Source organism: Acomys russatus, chromosome 1 (genome assembly GCF_903995435.1).
Source record: "Acomys russatus chromosome 1, mAcoRus1.1, whole genome shotgun sequence".
NCBI lineage: Eukaryota > Metazoa > Chordata > Mammalia > Rodentia > Muridae > Acomys > Acomys russatus.
This window is the reverse complement of record NC_067137.1, coordinates 39,910,008-39,923,958: the sequence shown is the minus strand read 5'-3', so window position 1 is coordinate 39,923,958 and position 13,951 is coordinate 39,910,008. Positions and strand designations below refer to the sequence as shown.

The following is a 13,951-nucleotide window of genomic DNA, read 5'->3' as shown; positions in this document are numbered from 1 at the left end:
CTCCCCAGACCCTGTATTGTATTTTCTTACCCATCGGTTTATAGAAGGGCCCTTGGATGGATCTACATCTGGGCTATTGGGAGTAACATTACAGTGAATGTGGACTCACAGTCATCTCTCTGGCATGTTGACTTCTTACTTTGTATAAATACCAGTAGTGGCCCGCTGAACCCCAGGAAATGCTTCTTTATCTGGCTGCCCCAACAAGTTTTTCCTGAGTCCTGGTCATAAGAATTGTCACAAAAAGAAGCTTCCATGTGGTAATTCATGGTCATGAGAAGTGTCATAAGAAGAAGCTTCCATGTGGTTTTCAGTCTGAACACCTACAAATCCAGATCTGGAACGGTCCACTATATATATTTGCACTGAAATAAAACTTCACATATGCAATCGTTCCATGCTTACACTCAGTTCAAAATGAGTCTAGAATTACAATGAGGGCCGTAAGTGTGGCTGAGTCATAAGTGAACGTCATCATCATATTTGGGCTGTGCCCTTAAGACACTGTCATCACATGCTATACAAATATCCCAAATTCTTACAAACAATGAAATAAGGGCCACATCTCCTACCCAGATGTTTGTTAAGGTCCATTCAACCTGCATTCTCTTTATTTACAGGAGAAAGTAGATGCCTCCAAAGCAAAGGAGGAAGAACTGGAAGTAGAATATCCAGTGTTAAGTAGGCAAAATGTCCCATATGAAGAGGCTTTAAAGGTGACTAAAAGATATGCATAGAAGAATTTCAAAGCGTCTTAATGTTTCTTCACCATTACCTACCAACCTTGATGGCTCTCAGTCTTTAGCTGTGGTACTGTCTGTTTCTTCTCATAGAAGGAAGAGTATGTAGGGATCTCTCTCTCTCTCTCTCTCTCTCTCTCTCTCTCTCTCTCTCTCTCTCTCTCTCTCCTTCCCCCGAACACTGGAAGAACTAGAAACAACACACACACACACACACCCCAACCTGAAGCTCCCATGGAATAGTGTCAGAGAGAAGACAGAGACATCAAAAGAGAAGTCCAGAGACTGAGCATAGCAAGTTTAATGTGTTGTCCAGAGGAACTTGATTACCAAAATACAGGCACTCACTCGCCTGGAGGAAAGGCACCAGCCACGTGCTGCACAGTGTAACTGTCAGGATGTTAGAACTATACTCTGCTGGCAAAACTTTAAAAGAAAGAGTTTGAGAATTATGTACACTGTATGTCCTTTTATAATATAAAGGCCGAAAAGATGTAATTACTAAGGAATCAAGTTTGCCAGGCCACAGGGGAAAAGGATGAACTAAGCCCTGATTAGACATGATGAGCTGGGATGGGGGTAGAGGGGGCCCTCTTCCAGAGGAATAGGGGAGAGAGGATGCAAGACGGACGGTGGGTGGGACTGGGAGGCTAAGACCTGGATGTAAAGTGAATAAATAAATAACTTTTAAAAGTTAAAATATATAAATAAATAAATGGTTAACTTTACCTTGCTGAATTCCTCTGACATATTTGCTTGAAATATACCATTTATTTTTTATTTTCTTTCTTTCTTTCCTTTTTTTTTTTTTAAATATTTTTGAGACATGGTTTCTCTGTGTAGCCTTGACTGTACTGGACTCGCTTTGCAGACCAGGCTGGCTTCGAACTCACAGAGATCTGTCTGCCTCTGCCTCCCAAGTGCTGGGATTAAAGGTATGTGCCACCACGCCCGGCAATATACCATTTCTTAATTTCTTTTCCTTCCTCTTTGAGAGCGTTGGGAGGTATTGCCAAAGGTCAGCATACACCTGATTTGCTACATACAATATTATAAAACTTGGTTTTGTTGTTTTGTTTTGTTGTTTTGGTTGTTTGGTGTGTGTGAGGTGGGTGGAGAATGACAGAAGAGTATTTTTAAACTGTTAAATATGCATAGATAATCCTTACAAGAGGCTTACCACGTGTGTGTGTGTGTGTGTGTGTGTGTGTGTGTGTGTGTGTGTGTGTGTTAAAATAACAACCTGTAAGGAGGCAGCTATGTGTCTGTCTGTAAGACCCGTGTTTAAGAGACTGGTGGTTGCTGGAATCTTTGCAGCGTGATCAGACAGAGGGTGTTTACACGGGTTGTAGGGGTAGCCTCGAGCCACAGAAAGGCAGTGGGTTGGCCTCCACCCTGAGCTCCAGTCTTGGCTCCGGTTCAACTTTCATTTTCAGAAAACAGAAACCCTGCTCAGCTGAGACTTCCTCAAGGGAGGTATTTCCCTCCTCCTTGTGACAGAATGCTCGGCGAGGGGTGTGGCTGGTCTGCAGCTTATAAACCCTCATAGGCAGCCACAGGTGTGTGCTGATCACAATGGGGATGCTGGTGCCTACCGCTCTTGCTGCGTGGCTGCTGAGCCTGTTCCAGCAGCAGCTAGACTCCCTCTGGAGTGGCTTCCTCATCCTGTTCTGCTGGCTGAGAGTAGCGCTGTGGTGGCTAGGTCCTGGAAAGGGACGGCCACACGTCCAGGGTGAGCCTGGGGAGACCCAGGAAGAACAGGACAGTGCTCAGCCCACAACCCCCGTTAGTGTCAATTACCACTTCACTCGTCAGTGCAACTACAAATGCGGCTTCTGCTTCCACACAGCCAAGACATCCTTCGTGCTGCCCCTGGAGGAGGCCAAGCGAGGACTGCTTCTGCTCAAACAGGCCGGTAAGTTCCTAGCCCAGGCAGAAGCCAGGATGCTCCGTGACAGAGAGTTGCACAGGACGCCCACGTGGGAAGGGCTCCATAAGAACTAGATACTGTGACACCAGGCAGGGAGCAGGGAGCTTTGCTTGAACGGGAGAGGAGCATTGGGAAGACAAGAAGGACCTCTGGGAAGGAGCCTGGTCGGGACTATGGAACAAACACTTGCTCCTGTAAACAGAAGTGTGTGAACAGTAGGACCTGTTCCTCCTCGTGTTTGGAAACAGGCATTCAGGAAAGTTGCATCACTGGAAGAGTTTGCCAAGAGGACTCTGATTTCCAGAAACACTACGGGAGGAAAAGGGGAGGGAAGAGTCAAGTCCTCCATGTGAACAGCCTGCCAGAAGCTTCACCCTGCTCCATCTGTGTTCCTTGTTGGAAACTTTTCTCTCTCTTAAAAAAAAAATCTGTGTGTAACATGATGCGTGCGTGTGTGTGTGTGTGTGTGTGTGTGTGTGTGTGTGTGTGTGTGTTAGTCTATTCACCTGCTTAGCACAGCAAGCCCGTGAACATCAAAGGACCACTTCAGGTGTCAGTCTGGTCCTAGCCTTCCACCTTGTCTGAGACAGGCCCTCTGCTGTGCTTTGCTGCTGCTGTGCAATGTTGATTAGCATTTAAGCCTCACAGATTTTCACATCTTCTTCTGGAATCTTGGAGTGGGAGGCTGGGCTGGCCTTCGGGTATTGGGGAACCCAAACACAACTTCTCAGAGTTGTGTGGCAAGTGTAACACACACACACACACACACACACACACCTCTCCAGCCCCATATGAGCCTTAAAATAACTTCTGACAGGAGTGTCAGAAGGAGCTCCTCAGGTTTGCTTTCTCCATCCACCACTCTCAGGTATGAATTCAGCAGTGAAGTTCAAATGCAGCATCTTCTCTGAGCCCTCCCCCCCCCCTCCACCTCAGTCCTCCTTTCTACTCCTTCCAGAGCCCCTACTCACCTAGAGACTGCCATTTCTTTCTACCTACTCTTGGGCTGAAGCACAATAGACATGTCTACACCCCAAGCATGCTAGCTGCACTCCCAGATGACTCACTCTGCCAAGAGGTCTCCCTGGAGCACAGCGGGGGGGGGGGGGAGGAGGGGCCCTAGGAGGAGGGGGAGAGAGATCTGGTGGCCAGTGTTCCAGGTGCATGCTGGCCTCTGGCCACCACCCTGCCCCCTGGAGACTCCTAACTGGATTTCTGATGTTCCTGTTAGGCTCGCCTGCTCCTGGGCTAAGGAAAGCATACAGTCCACCACCCTGCTCAGTAGATCTGATTCACTCAGCTCCAGTCTGTACTGGCTCATTAGCCACAGTAAAGACCGTGAGGCTTCTTACCTCACTGGGACCTACACCAAGGTCTAGTGTTTTATCTCCAAAAATTTGGTGATGTAGTAACCGTCTCTGTTTTCCTAACTGAAGCTTGGTATCTCCTTAAAATGCTGTGTTTAGATTCACCTGCCCACTCATGGAAGCCTTAGCTGTTTGACAGAGCAAGGCTCTGAGCCCTGACACCACAGAGGTTGTGAGATCACAGGACGCACGCACACACACACACACACACACACACACACAAAGTTAAAAGATGACAATAATGAGATTTATATTTGTGTATGTGTGTGCACGTGCATTTGTTGATGTCCTCAGAGGCATAGGATTCCCTGGAAGGAACTGTGAGCTGTCCAAGATGGGTGCTGGGAACTGGACTCTGGTCCTCTGAAAGAGCAGCAAATGCTCTTCACTGCTGAGCTATCTCTCCAGCCCCATAAATCAATAATGAATGGTGTTTGGAAATATAATATAACATATGGTATTATATATTATAAATATAAACATGAAATAAACAATATGACTATTCATAATGTAAAAATATAAATAAGGAAACAGACGTCTGGAAAGTGTGAAAACACAATCTTTTTCCTCTTGCAGGTATGGAGAAGATCAACTTTTCAGGAGGAGAACCCTTCCTGCAGGACAAGGGTGAATATGTGGGCAAGCTTGTGAGGTTCTGCAAGGAGGAGCTAGCCCTGCCCTCTGTGAGCATAGTGAGCAATGGCAGCCTTATCCGGGAGAAGTGGTTCAAGGACTATGGTAAGTTTCCTTGCATGACACCTTGGTCACTGCAACTCATACTGTCGACTCCTGAAGCCCACCCTGGCCTCCATGTCTGGGGAACAAGGAGAATAGCAAATCTAATCTGATCCTGTCTACTCTAATATCTCCTATGTATGTATGTATAATCTGTGTATGGGGTTAGGTTATTGCGTTTCTGTCGGGTGCCAAATAAGCAGATATGGGGAAACAGATAACAGAGCAGACCAGCGCACAGATCTTTGCTATGCCTTCTAATTTACTGTGCTCAGATAACAGTGTCTGAGCTTAGCCATTACTGAAGAAAATAAACACACTCTACAGCTATACATAAATGCTTCTGTTAGAGGCAATGCTTACTACTGATTGCCTTTAATCCTAGAACTCAGGAGACAGAGACAAATGAATCTCTGCCATCCCGATCTAAATAGGGAGCTGTAGGTCAGGCAGGGCTAAACTGACTGCAAATCTAGTCACACCAGAAGCTCACATCACCGTATCACATAGCCTGGCTGAATTCAGGGGCTCTTAAGATTTTCTGAGAACCTCACTGATTGAGTTTTCCATGTTTGTGGTGTCTTTGGAGCAATAAATGGCATGAGGCAACTCTTGAAAAACTGTGCAGTTATGACTACTTTCTGTTTAGAAGACAGTTATAACTTCCCTTCAGGGCTCCTTTTCTGACCTTGCTTTGTGGTCCTATGGGGCTCTGGAGCCATTCAAAGGGAAGGCTGGAACTTTTGGTTAATAACATCACAGAACGCATCTGCAGGCTGTACTTGTGGGTAAGGCTGTCTATGAAGTTTGGGCAGGCAGGGAGGAGTTCTAGAATCAGGGACAGTGGCTCTTGGAGGAAGCTGTGGCCGTACATAAAACCAGATTTCTGTGAAGGAAGGCACTGGGTAGAGACCACTGGGAGGTATAACGTGAGACGGAAAAGAGATGATAGAAGCAGTGTGAATAGAGAGCGGTGGACTGCCTTTGGGGGCGGGGTCCCTGGACAACATCCTTCTTACAGGATAGGCTTTGAGTATCTAATCCTGTAGCAAGGACTGTGGACAGGAGGATCACTGCAGTACAGTGTCAGAGGCTGGCCACCCAGAAATGGATGGAACCTAGAGAGAAAGAAACACACAGGCTGAAAAAGCCAGATGCAATGCCTTCCTCATAGTAGTCAGGTAGCTGCCAATTACAAATGTTAATTGACTTTTGTACTAGACGGAAATTTGCCATATCCTCAAATTATCCAGGATACATAAAACAATATTCTGTGTTAAAGATGCCAATTAAGAATGTTTGCAAATAACTTAAAATTGGGCCTCATATGTGTATGAGGAAAATCTGGTTAGAGCCTTCCAACCCCTCCAAGTTAGGAGTTTGCCTAGACTCTTTCAGTAAGAGCAAACACAGAGCACAACACAGCAGGGCCCAGGTGTGAATCACTGCGTGCCAGAGGACAGCTGCTCCTAAGCCCTCACAGGTTCTGCTTCTTCCTAGCAGCAAACCTCGGGCAATGTTTTGGTGGTCTTCACACAGGAGCCTCACTTGGGTCTTGGATCAGAGTGTCACAAAGTGCTGGTCACTCAGGCACGTATTGTTAAGTGCATAGCCACTAGGACACCATTGAAATATGCAAGCAGATCACACATGTTTCTACACAATTCTGACCATGGCCCCGTGGCTGCAGCTTATACATGTCACCCATTGTGGTTACACAGGCTGGAGCAGCAGCCATATATGCAGGGAATGCCCAGTACCCCCAACAGAGCCTCGGGGCTTCTGGAAAAACTTAAGGACTGAGCAAAGAGATGAACTTTTTCAAACCATTCCTCCCAAGAGCTATGACAAAGAGGAGGGGACATCATAGAAAAAGCCAAAGGTGGAGAGGTGTCAGGATGCAGTGACATACTCACAGATGTTCAGTGCTCATAAATCAGCCAGCCAAGGCGCTACTGGAAGGGACTGGTCTTATGTGTTCGGTTTTGAACTTCTGTTTTCCTTTGGTTTTGTTAGAGACTATATATCCCGTTGCCTCATCCTGGTATGATATCACTTTAGGAACTTACTTGAGATCAAGACTTGACACACTTCGAGTTGTTTTAAATAACAGCCTTATTCTGGCTCAGTGTGTGCTTATTAAATACAGGTAACATGAATTAAGCCTAAAGTAGCTCAAATTAATCTTTCCATGGTTATAGGGAATAGTGCCCCAAAGAGAATTTAGAACTCTTAGCTTCTATAATGCAAAAAGAATTTTTAAGATAAAGCAGAGAAGTTTGGAAATTTTCAATAACCAGGTCCATTATGAGAACAATCTTGGCTTGGGGATGCCTACCCTTCTCAGGCAGGGAGGGGCAGGGGGCAGGGAAGGAAGAGAGGGAGCTGCAGGAAACATAGAGGAAAAAACTGAAGCTGCAGAAACCAGTGAAGAGAAGTCCGAAACTATGATCACTTTCAATATATTCTGAGCTCTTCAAGTGACTCCTTATCAGAACTCTTAATGCAGCGTGGCCTTCAGGATGGAGCCTGTTTGTACTGTGGTACCTACGCTCAGCTTCCCTTTACCTGCATTTTTTTTTTTTTTTTTTTTTTTTTTAGGGGGAGGTTTGTTTGTTTTGGTTTTTTAGCCTCTAGGTCGGTTGTACCTTACATAACACATAGTGTCTGCAAATATGTACTTAGTAAATAAAATGAATAAGCTGTGTCAAAAGAAAGCTCCTGATCCTGGCAAAAACACTAGCCAGTTTTGTCTGTGTGCTGGGCAAAGCAAGTCTATCGTTAGTTGTTCTTAATTGATATAAATAGGCTTCATAATTTATATAACCTTTATGCTGAAATAAGTGGAAAACCTGATTAAATATATGCCAATGGTTACTCAGGCACATCCATATATGTAGAGTTTAAAACTGATCACATTAAGTAGCTCTGTGCTTTTATTATGCACGTATGTATTTTAATGATAATATACATACCATGTGTAACTCACATCTCTGATGAGACAGGGGATCACAAAATTCTTTAAAGCACAGCTGGGAAGACAACGGCCTTTACTGTAAAGAGGTGTAAATGAATTTGAGGGATCTTGGAAAATTGTTATCATCATCATCATTTTCCTACAGGAGAGTATTTGGATATTCTCGCTATCTCCTGTGACAGTTTTGATGAGCAGGTTAATGTCCTCATTGGCCGTGGTCAAGGAAAAAAGAACCATGTGGAAAACCTTCAAAAGCTGAGGAAGTGGTGCTGGGATTACAAGGTGGCTTTCAAGATCAATTCTGTCATTAATCGCTTCAATGTGGACGAAGACATGAATGAGCACATCAGGGCTCTGGGTCCTGTCCGCTGGAAGGTGAGTCCACGCTGGGACACAGTCAGCTTGACTCCACAAAACACTTGGGAGAAGCTTGGCTCAGTGACACTAAAGACAACAGCAACACCAAGGACTCTGGAATTTTCTAGCCAGGACCCTGACTCCTCTCCATTACATTTGCATCCTCACTATTCTTTGTTTCATATTCTGTTTCTAAAATCTTGAAACGATTTTCCTCAGGAATTTTCTTAGAGTAAAGGTCACGGCCATGTTGAGTGCTAGGAGATGTTCTGAAGAATAAATTATCAATAAAAGAACATTTCTTCCCACTCCAGGCTTGTGTATTGTTGGGGCTAGCTGTTCTTAAATTCCTGTGTTCTTAAGTTCGCATTGAATTACATGGTGACAGGGGGAGTCTACAGAGCAATGTCAGCCATTATCCCAAAATGCATTCTTTAGGACTGGCCCAGATAGCAGCCCCTGGAAGTCCCAGGATTGCAGGATCCAAGCCAGCTTATCATAGATAGGACCCACAGTGCACAGGGGAAAATGACTACAAATTCAAATTTTCTAGCCCTGGCTGCTCAGGTTTCACCAACAGAGTCAGCTTCTTGAATTCCTTCCTGCATCCACTCATGTCCAATAAGGGTAAGCCTGGCTGGGAGTGTTGGTATATGCATACATTTTTAATAAGCCAAATGGTGATTCCTATGCAGCTCCTTTGAATCTGTGCCTGGAGACAGACTAAACACACCCAGGGATAGAATTTGGGAATTGAGTTTTGACAAGGACCGTAACACGGAGGGTGCATGTTCCATGATGCTTATATGTTGAGACTGTGGGAAGGTGGGGTGTACCAAGGTGAACTGCAGAACATCACGAAAGAAATTGTATTTTCAAAGCAGGGAAGAATTTCCTCATGTAGGGCTGACCCAGGCAAGAAGGTCCCAGCTAGGCCAGAGTCAGGCTCACCCAAGGAAAGCTGTCATTGCGAGGCTGCCTTTGATCATCTTTAGATATAAAGTGAGCCAAGATAGTGGGGGGATAAAGATATGATATAAACTTTTTCCTTTCATTGTACTGTAATATGCTTGGAAGTAGGTTTAGGGGAAGCTAAAAATGCTATATATTTTAAAGATTATATATATATATATAGAAAACAAATGTCAGCAACACCCTCAGGCACAGAATAAATGGAACACAGCTAAAGAAAGATGGATGGTAGATAGAGCCAGGACTGACCAATGGAGAGGCAGAGACCACTGATAGAGGAGTTCAGAGCCCTAAGCCTTGCACCTCTAGCTACTGGGCATGCTGCTCATCTTTCCCCTCCCTCACCTTAGTGCTACTTTGACTCTTACTGCCCCTCACTGGTCTCCCTTCACCCTCTTATTCTTAAAATCCATCCACACATGTTCCCTCGTTACTTTGGACTGCTCTTTTCTCACGGCCTTTACCCCCTGAACAGTCACCTCAAGAGACTAGTTTGCAGGGGTAAGGGTCTGCTTCTTAGAAATCTCTGATATCTGTGGGCTCTTTACAGAGCTAAGCAATGCCTCAAGAGAAATCATCTTTACCTCACCAGCTCCATCACTTGTGGCTCAGAGCCTCATATTCTAAATCTGCACAGACTTAGCAGTGACTAGCAATTGTGTTCTGAGCTTGCTAGTTCTGACCTGGGCAGGGTCAGCACTTGGGAGGGGTTTTTTCTTCCCTGTAGGCTTGGACTGAATGATGGTGCGAGGCTCCTGCCTGACACATGCTTCCTCTTCTTCCAGGTTTTCCAGTGCCTCCTAATTGAGGGTGAGAACTCGGGAGAAGATGCCCTGAGGGAAGCAGAAAGATTTCTTATAAGTGATGAAGAATTTGAAGCATTCTTAGAGCGTCACAAAGAGGTGTCCTGCTTGGTGCCTGAGTCTAACCAGAAGGTTGTATGCAGCAAAAGCTGCCTTGTTCACTCTCACATATCTACACTGACTCCAAGTGGGGGAGGAAGGGGGTGACTATCCTTCATGAGAGCTTGGCAATTGCCATCTTTTTTGTTCTAGACATTCTGGAAGAAGAAAGGAGAGGAGTACAATCCCAGAATCAAAGAGATGGAGGTCCATTATGGCCACCTGTCATCTGGGGTGGGGCTCTTCAATGACACTGATTTCTTTTCTCCCAAGAATACGTCTCACTAGACCACCCCAGAGATGATATGATTAAATGTATAATCATATTTATATCTCTAGTAGAAAATTAAAACACACAAGTACTCTACATGTGCAGGAAGGACACAGATAGTACTCAAACAATGTAGAAAGGTATGGCTGCTTCCATGTTGGTGTCAGTATTGTTACAACTGTCCCTTACAGTGATAATCTATTGTGATTATGTTAAAAGTAGGATAAAATGTAGAAGAAATAGCTTGCCAATTCTCAGGGTCTATATGTAAAGCTGCCAAGGAGAAGGCTTGCACTATATTCTATTATTACTTTATTTGTGTTTTGCATTTGTTTGTTTGTTTGTTTTGATGATGATTATGTCTTTCATAGTTTGAATAAGAGCTGGTTAACTGGGTCACAGACTGTGTGACCTGCACATCCAGAAATGTGTCTTTCTTGGGAGAATGCCTGCCTAGCATGCAGGAAGGTCTGGGTTTAATCACCAGCATAGCCAAAAAACAAAAACAAAAACAAAACAACAACAACAACAAAAAACAAGAAACAAACTCCACAAAACCAAACAAACTAACTAAAACAACAAAAACAAAAACCAAAAAATCCCAAACATCAAATAACCAATCAAACAACAACAACAAAAACAAAAACAAAAACCTGTCACTGCAAGTCTGTAATCTAGCATTCAGGAAAAGGTATCAGCAGGACCAAAACCTCAAGGACATTCTTTGGTATGTAGTGAGTTTGAGGTCAGCCTAGGCTACCTGATGCCTTGTCAAAGGAAGAGGGTATATAGGAGGAGAAGGAGGAGGAGGAGGAAGGGAGGGAGAGACGGAGGAAAGATGAAGGGAAAAGAAAGGAGGGGGAATTAAAGATGGAAGGAAAAAAGAGAAATAATCTTATTTACTGTTTAGCTTTTACTAGGGGAAAAGGTTCTTTCTCTCTCTCTCTCTCTCTCTCTCTCTCTCTCTCTCTCTCTCTCTCTCTCTCTCTCTCTCACACACACACACACACATACACACACACCATGCCCCCATACAGACAGGACAATAGTGCCCATAACACCTGAGAATGCAAAGCCTCTGAAGTCAGGCCACAGCACGGTCAGGAGCTTCAGACATGGTGTCCTTTGCAGAGAACACGACTTGAGAGCATTGAAAACCTGAGAGATTCCTTTAATGCCGGCCACTGTGGTGGGGACTGAGAGATGTCAACCACAGCTCTCCTGGAAATAGCTGGAGGGATAAAAGAAGCCAGGGCGCTCAAAGCAGCCTGCAGGGTAGAATTCTTTTGGTTGAAGGACCGGACCCTGCAGACCTTCCACTGTTGAGGGCCAGTCCAAAGGCCTGCAAATGGGTGGAGAATGCAGGAAGCAGAAAATGCAACACACACACACACACACACACACACACATACACACACACACATACACACACACACATACACCATAGGAGGGACAGCCAGTGAGGCATACAAAATGAAATAAGCAGTGTGTTTTGGAAGAAGCCTAAATTTTTATTCTTTTTTTTTTTCTATTGCAGATGAAAGACTCCTACCTTATTCTGGATGAATATGTGAGTATTCCCCACGAGCTATAAGATCACTGGAAAGCTAGCAGTGCAGCAATGCCCACGGTGTACTGAAATGAGCCTATTCAGAGCATGTCCATCCTACCCAGGGCCCCTCTGGTGGTTTTATTGTCAGCGTGGTACAGCCCTGGCTTCACATGCCAAGTTCCCTCCCAGCACATCCCAGAGCATCATCCTGGAGTTGGATTGGCATTAGCCACCATGAGATGACACACCAGGTGGCCATGCATCTGCAGATATTGTAAGGATGTCACACTCCGTGGAGACCTCCACTGTGTGGTCTGGCATGGATTTAAGGATCCACTGTCTTGGATAACCTGGAGGCTGCCATCACCTCCCGCTGCAGATGAACTTTGACAATGGGAGGAAGTCTCATTGTCCCCTTCAGACACCGCCAACATTATCTCCAGGACCATTGCTTCCAAAGGAAAACCTGCCCTTATTTAAAAAAAGAATGAAACCGCACTGACTTTCCTTTTCTTTGTTGTAGTTATTTAGAACTTTTGGATTTATAGCTTTTGCTGATATTCTCAGCAAAGAACAAACAATTCCATCCTAGGCTGTGTTTTTAAAAATGAGCTACAAAAAGAACAAAGGGCACACTCTTGACCCTGGCTTTTTGAGAAATATTTGTTACAACTTTTGTGTTTTGTTATTTTCAAATTAATCAGCAATAAATTATAGCAGTTGCATTTACTGTCAACAAGAGTTTTATGCAATGTAAGAGGGAAGGTGACCACAGAGATGTTTAGTTTATGTGTCTAAAAATGAGGAAGAAAATAAAAGTTGTTTTTGGAGTGGAAACTGTCATGATTGGCTGGAGGTTTTGAACAATGCTCTTCAGTGAGAGCTCTCCACACAGTTGGAACAAACACGGAAGAATCAAACTATGATTTTTTTTTCCCAAGTGGAGCCCCTGATGGGCTGCAGGGAGGCACAGGTGCAGTTGTCCTCCACCACCCTGCGTCTTCTGGTTGTCTATGGATTGCTGTTACTGAGAATGCAGTCTGTTTTTTCCCCCCTTTGTGTAAGGAGACACACACACAAAAAAGACCTCATTCCTCCCCAATGTTGGGAAGAAAAGAGTCAGGGGAAAGCAAGTGGGTAGGACGCGCTGGGGAACTTCTCTCTTTGTCCCAGCTCTCGACCACCTCAGTAGCCTCTGTCGTGTCACGTCACACACACAGCTGCCAGTTTACTGAGGCCATTCAGCTGTGTGTCTTCTGCCACTCCGTTCTGTTCTATGCTCTCAATTACCTCAGTACACAATGTCTAAACAATTCAGATGTCCACGTTTTAAAGGAAGTCTATTTTTAATGCCCTCTCCACTGCATCAGACGGTACTGCTCATGATGTCACCCCTACATATGTTCAAGCCACCCTCTCCATGGGTGTGAGCTGCGCAAGTTGGAGATGGAGCCTGAAGAGCTGAGGGTCTATCTTAGATCTCAGTACACATTTGCCATGGCTGGGATATCACAAATACTTTTAAAAGGATACCCTCACTGCAGTTTTACAGGATAAGCCTATTTATTTCTACCTTCTGCTTCCCAGATGCGCTTTCTGAACTGTACCGGCGGCCGGAAGGACCCTTCCAAGTCCATCCTGGATGTCGGGGTGGAGGAAGCGATAAAATTCAGTGGATTTGATGAAAAGATGTTTCTGAAGCGCGGAGGGAAGTATGTCTGGAGCAAGGCTGACCTGAAGCTGGACTGGTGAGGCGGAGGCGAGAGGGAGCCCCTGAGCAGCTACGGGGAGGCCCAGGGGCAGCTGTCCTCCACCTCCCTGCATCTTCTGTCTGTCTAAGGATTGCTGTTATGGAGAAGGCAGTCTGGTTTTTTTTTTTCCTTTCAGTTTGACTGAACTAAGAAAGGAGTAAAAGCATTCTATGACAGCTTGTACAACAGATAATCTTCCTGTGCACAGGGATCGAGTTCAGTTCACAGAAGAGCAAGGTCCAACATTTGATATGTATCTGAATTTTTATGTGAATTTTACTGTGAATCTCATATTCCTTTTTCCTTTTTTTTTCCCCCACTCGGGAAAGTGGGGTTATTTTCTGCTAAATATGCCAGTTTTGTCACCAGGAAACATCACAAAATGTGTCCTTCACTT

General features: G+C 44.8%; 1 protein-coding gene across 1 annotated transcript; it reads left to right on the top strand.

Moving 5' to 3' along the window:
- Window positions 1-2,173: 2,173 nt before the first annotated feature.
- Rsad2 (radical S-adenosyl methionine domain containing 2) lies at window positions 2,174-13,676 on the top strand. The gene is made up of 6 exons (XM_051144196.1): window positions 2,174-2,655; window positions 4,614-4,775; window positions 7,895-8,124; window positions 9,864-10,013; window positions 11,789-11,821; window positions 13,391-13,676. The coding sequence occupies exons 1-6, from the start codon at window positions 2,316-2,318 to the stop codon at window positions 13,553-13,555; spliced, it is 1,080 nt and encodes a 359-aa protein (XP_051000153.1). The 5' UTR covers window positions 2,174-2,315; the 3' UTR covers window positions 13,556-13,676.
- The last annotated feature ends 275 nt before the right edge of the window (window positions 13,677-13,951 follow it).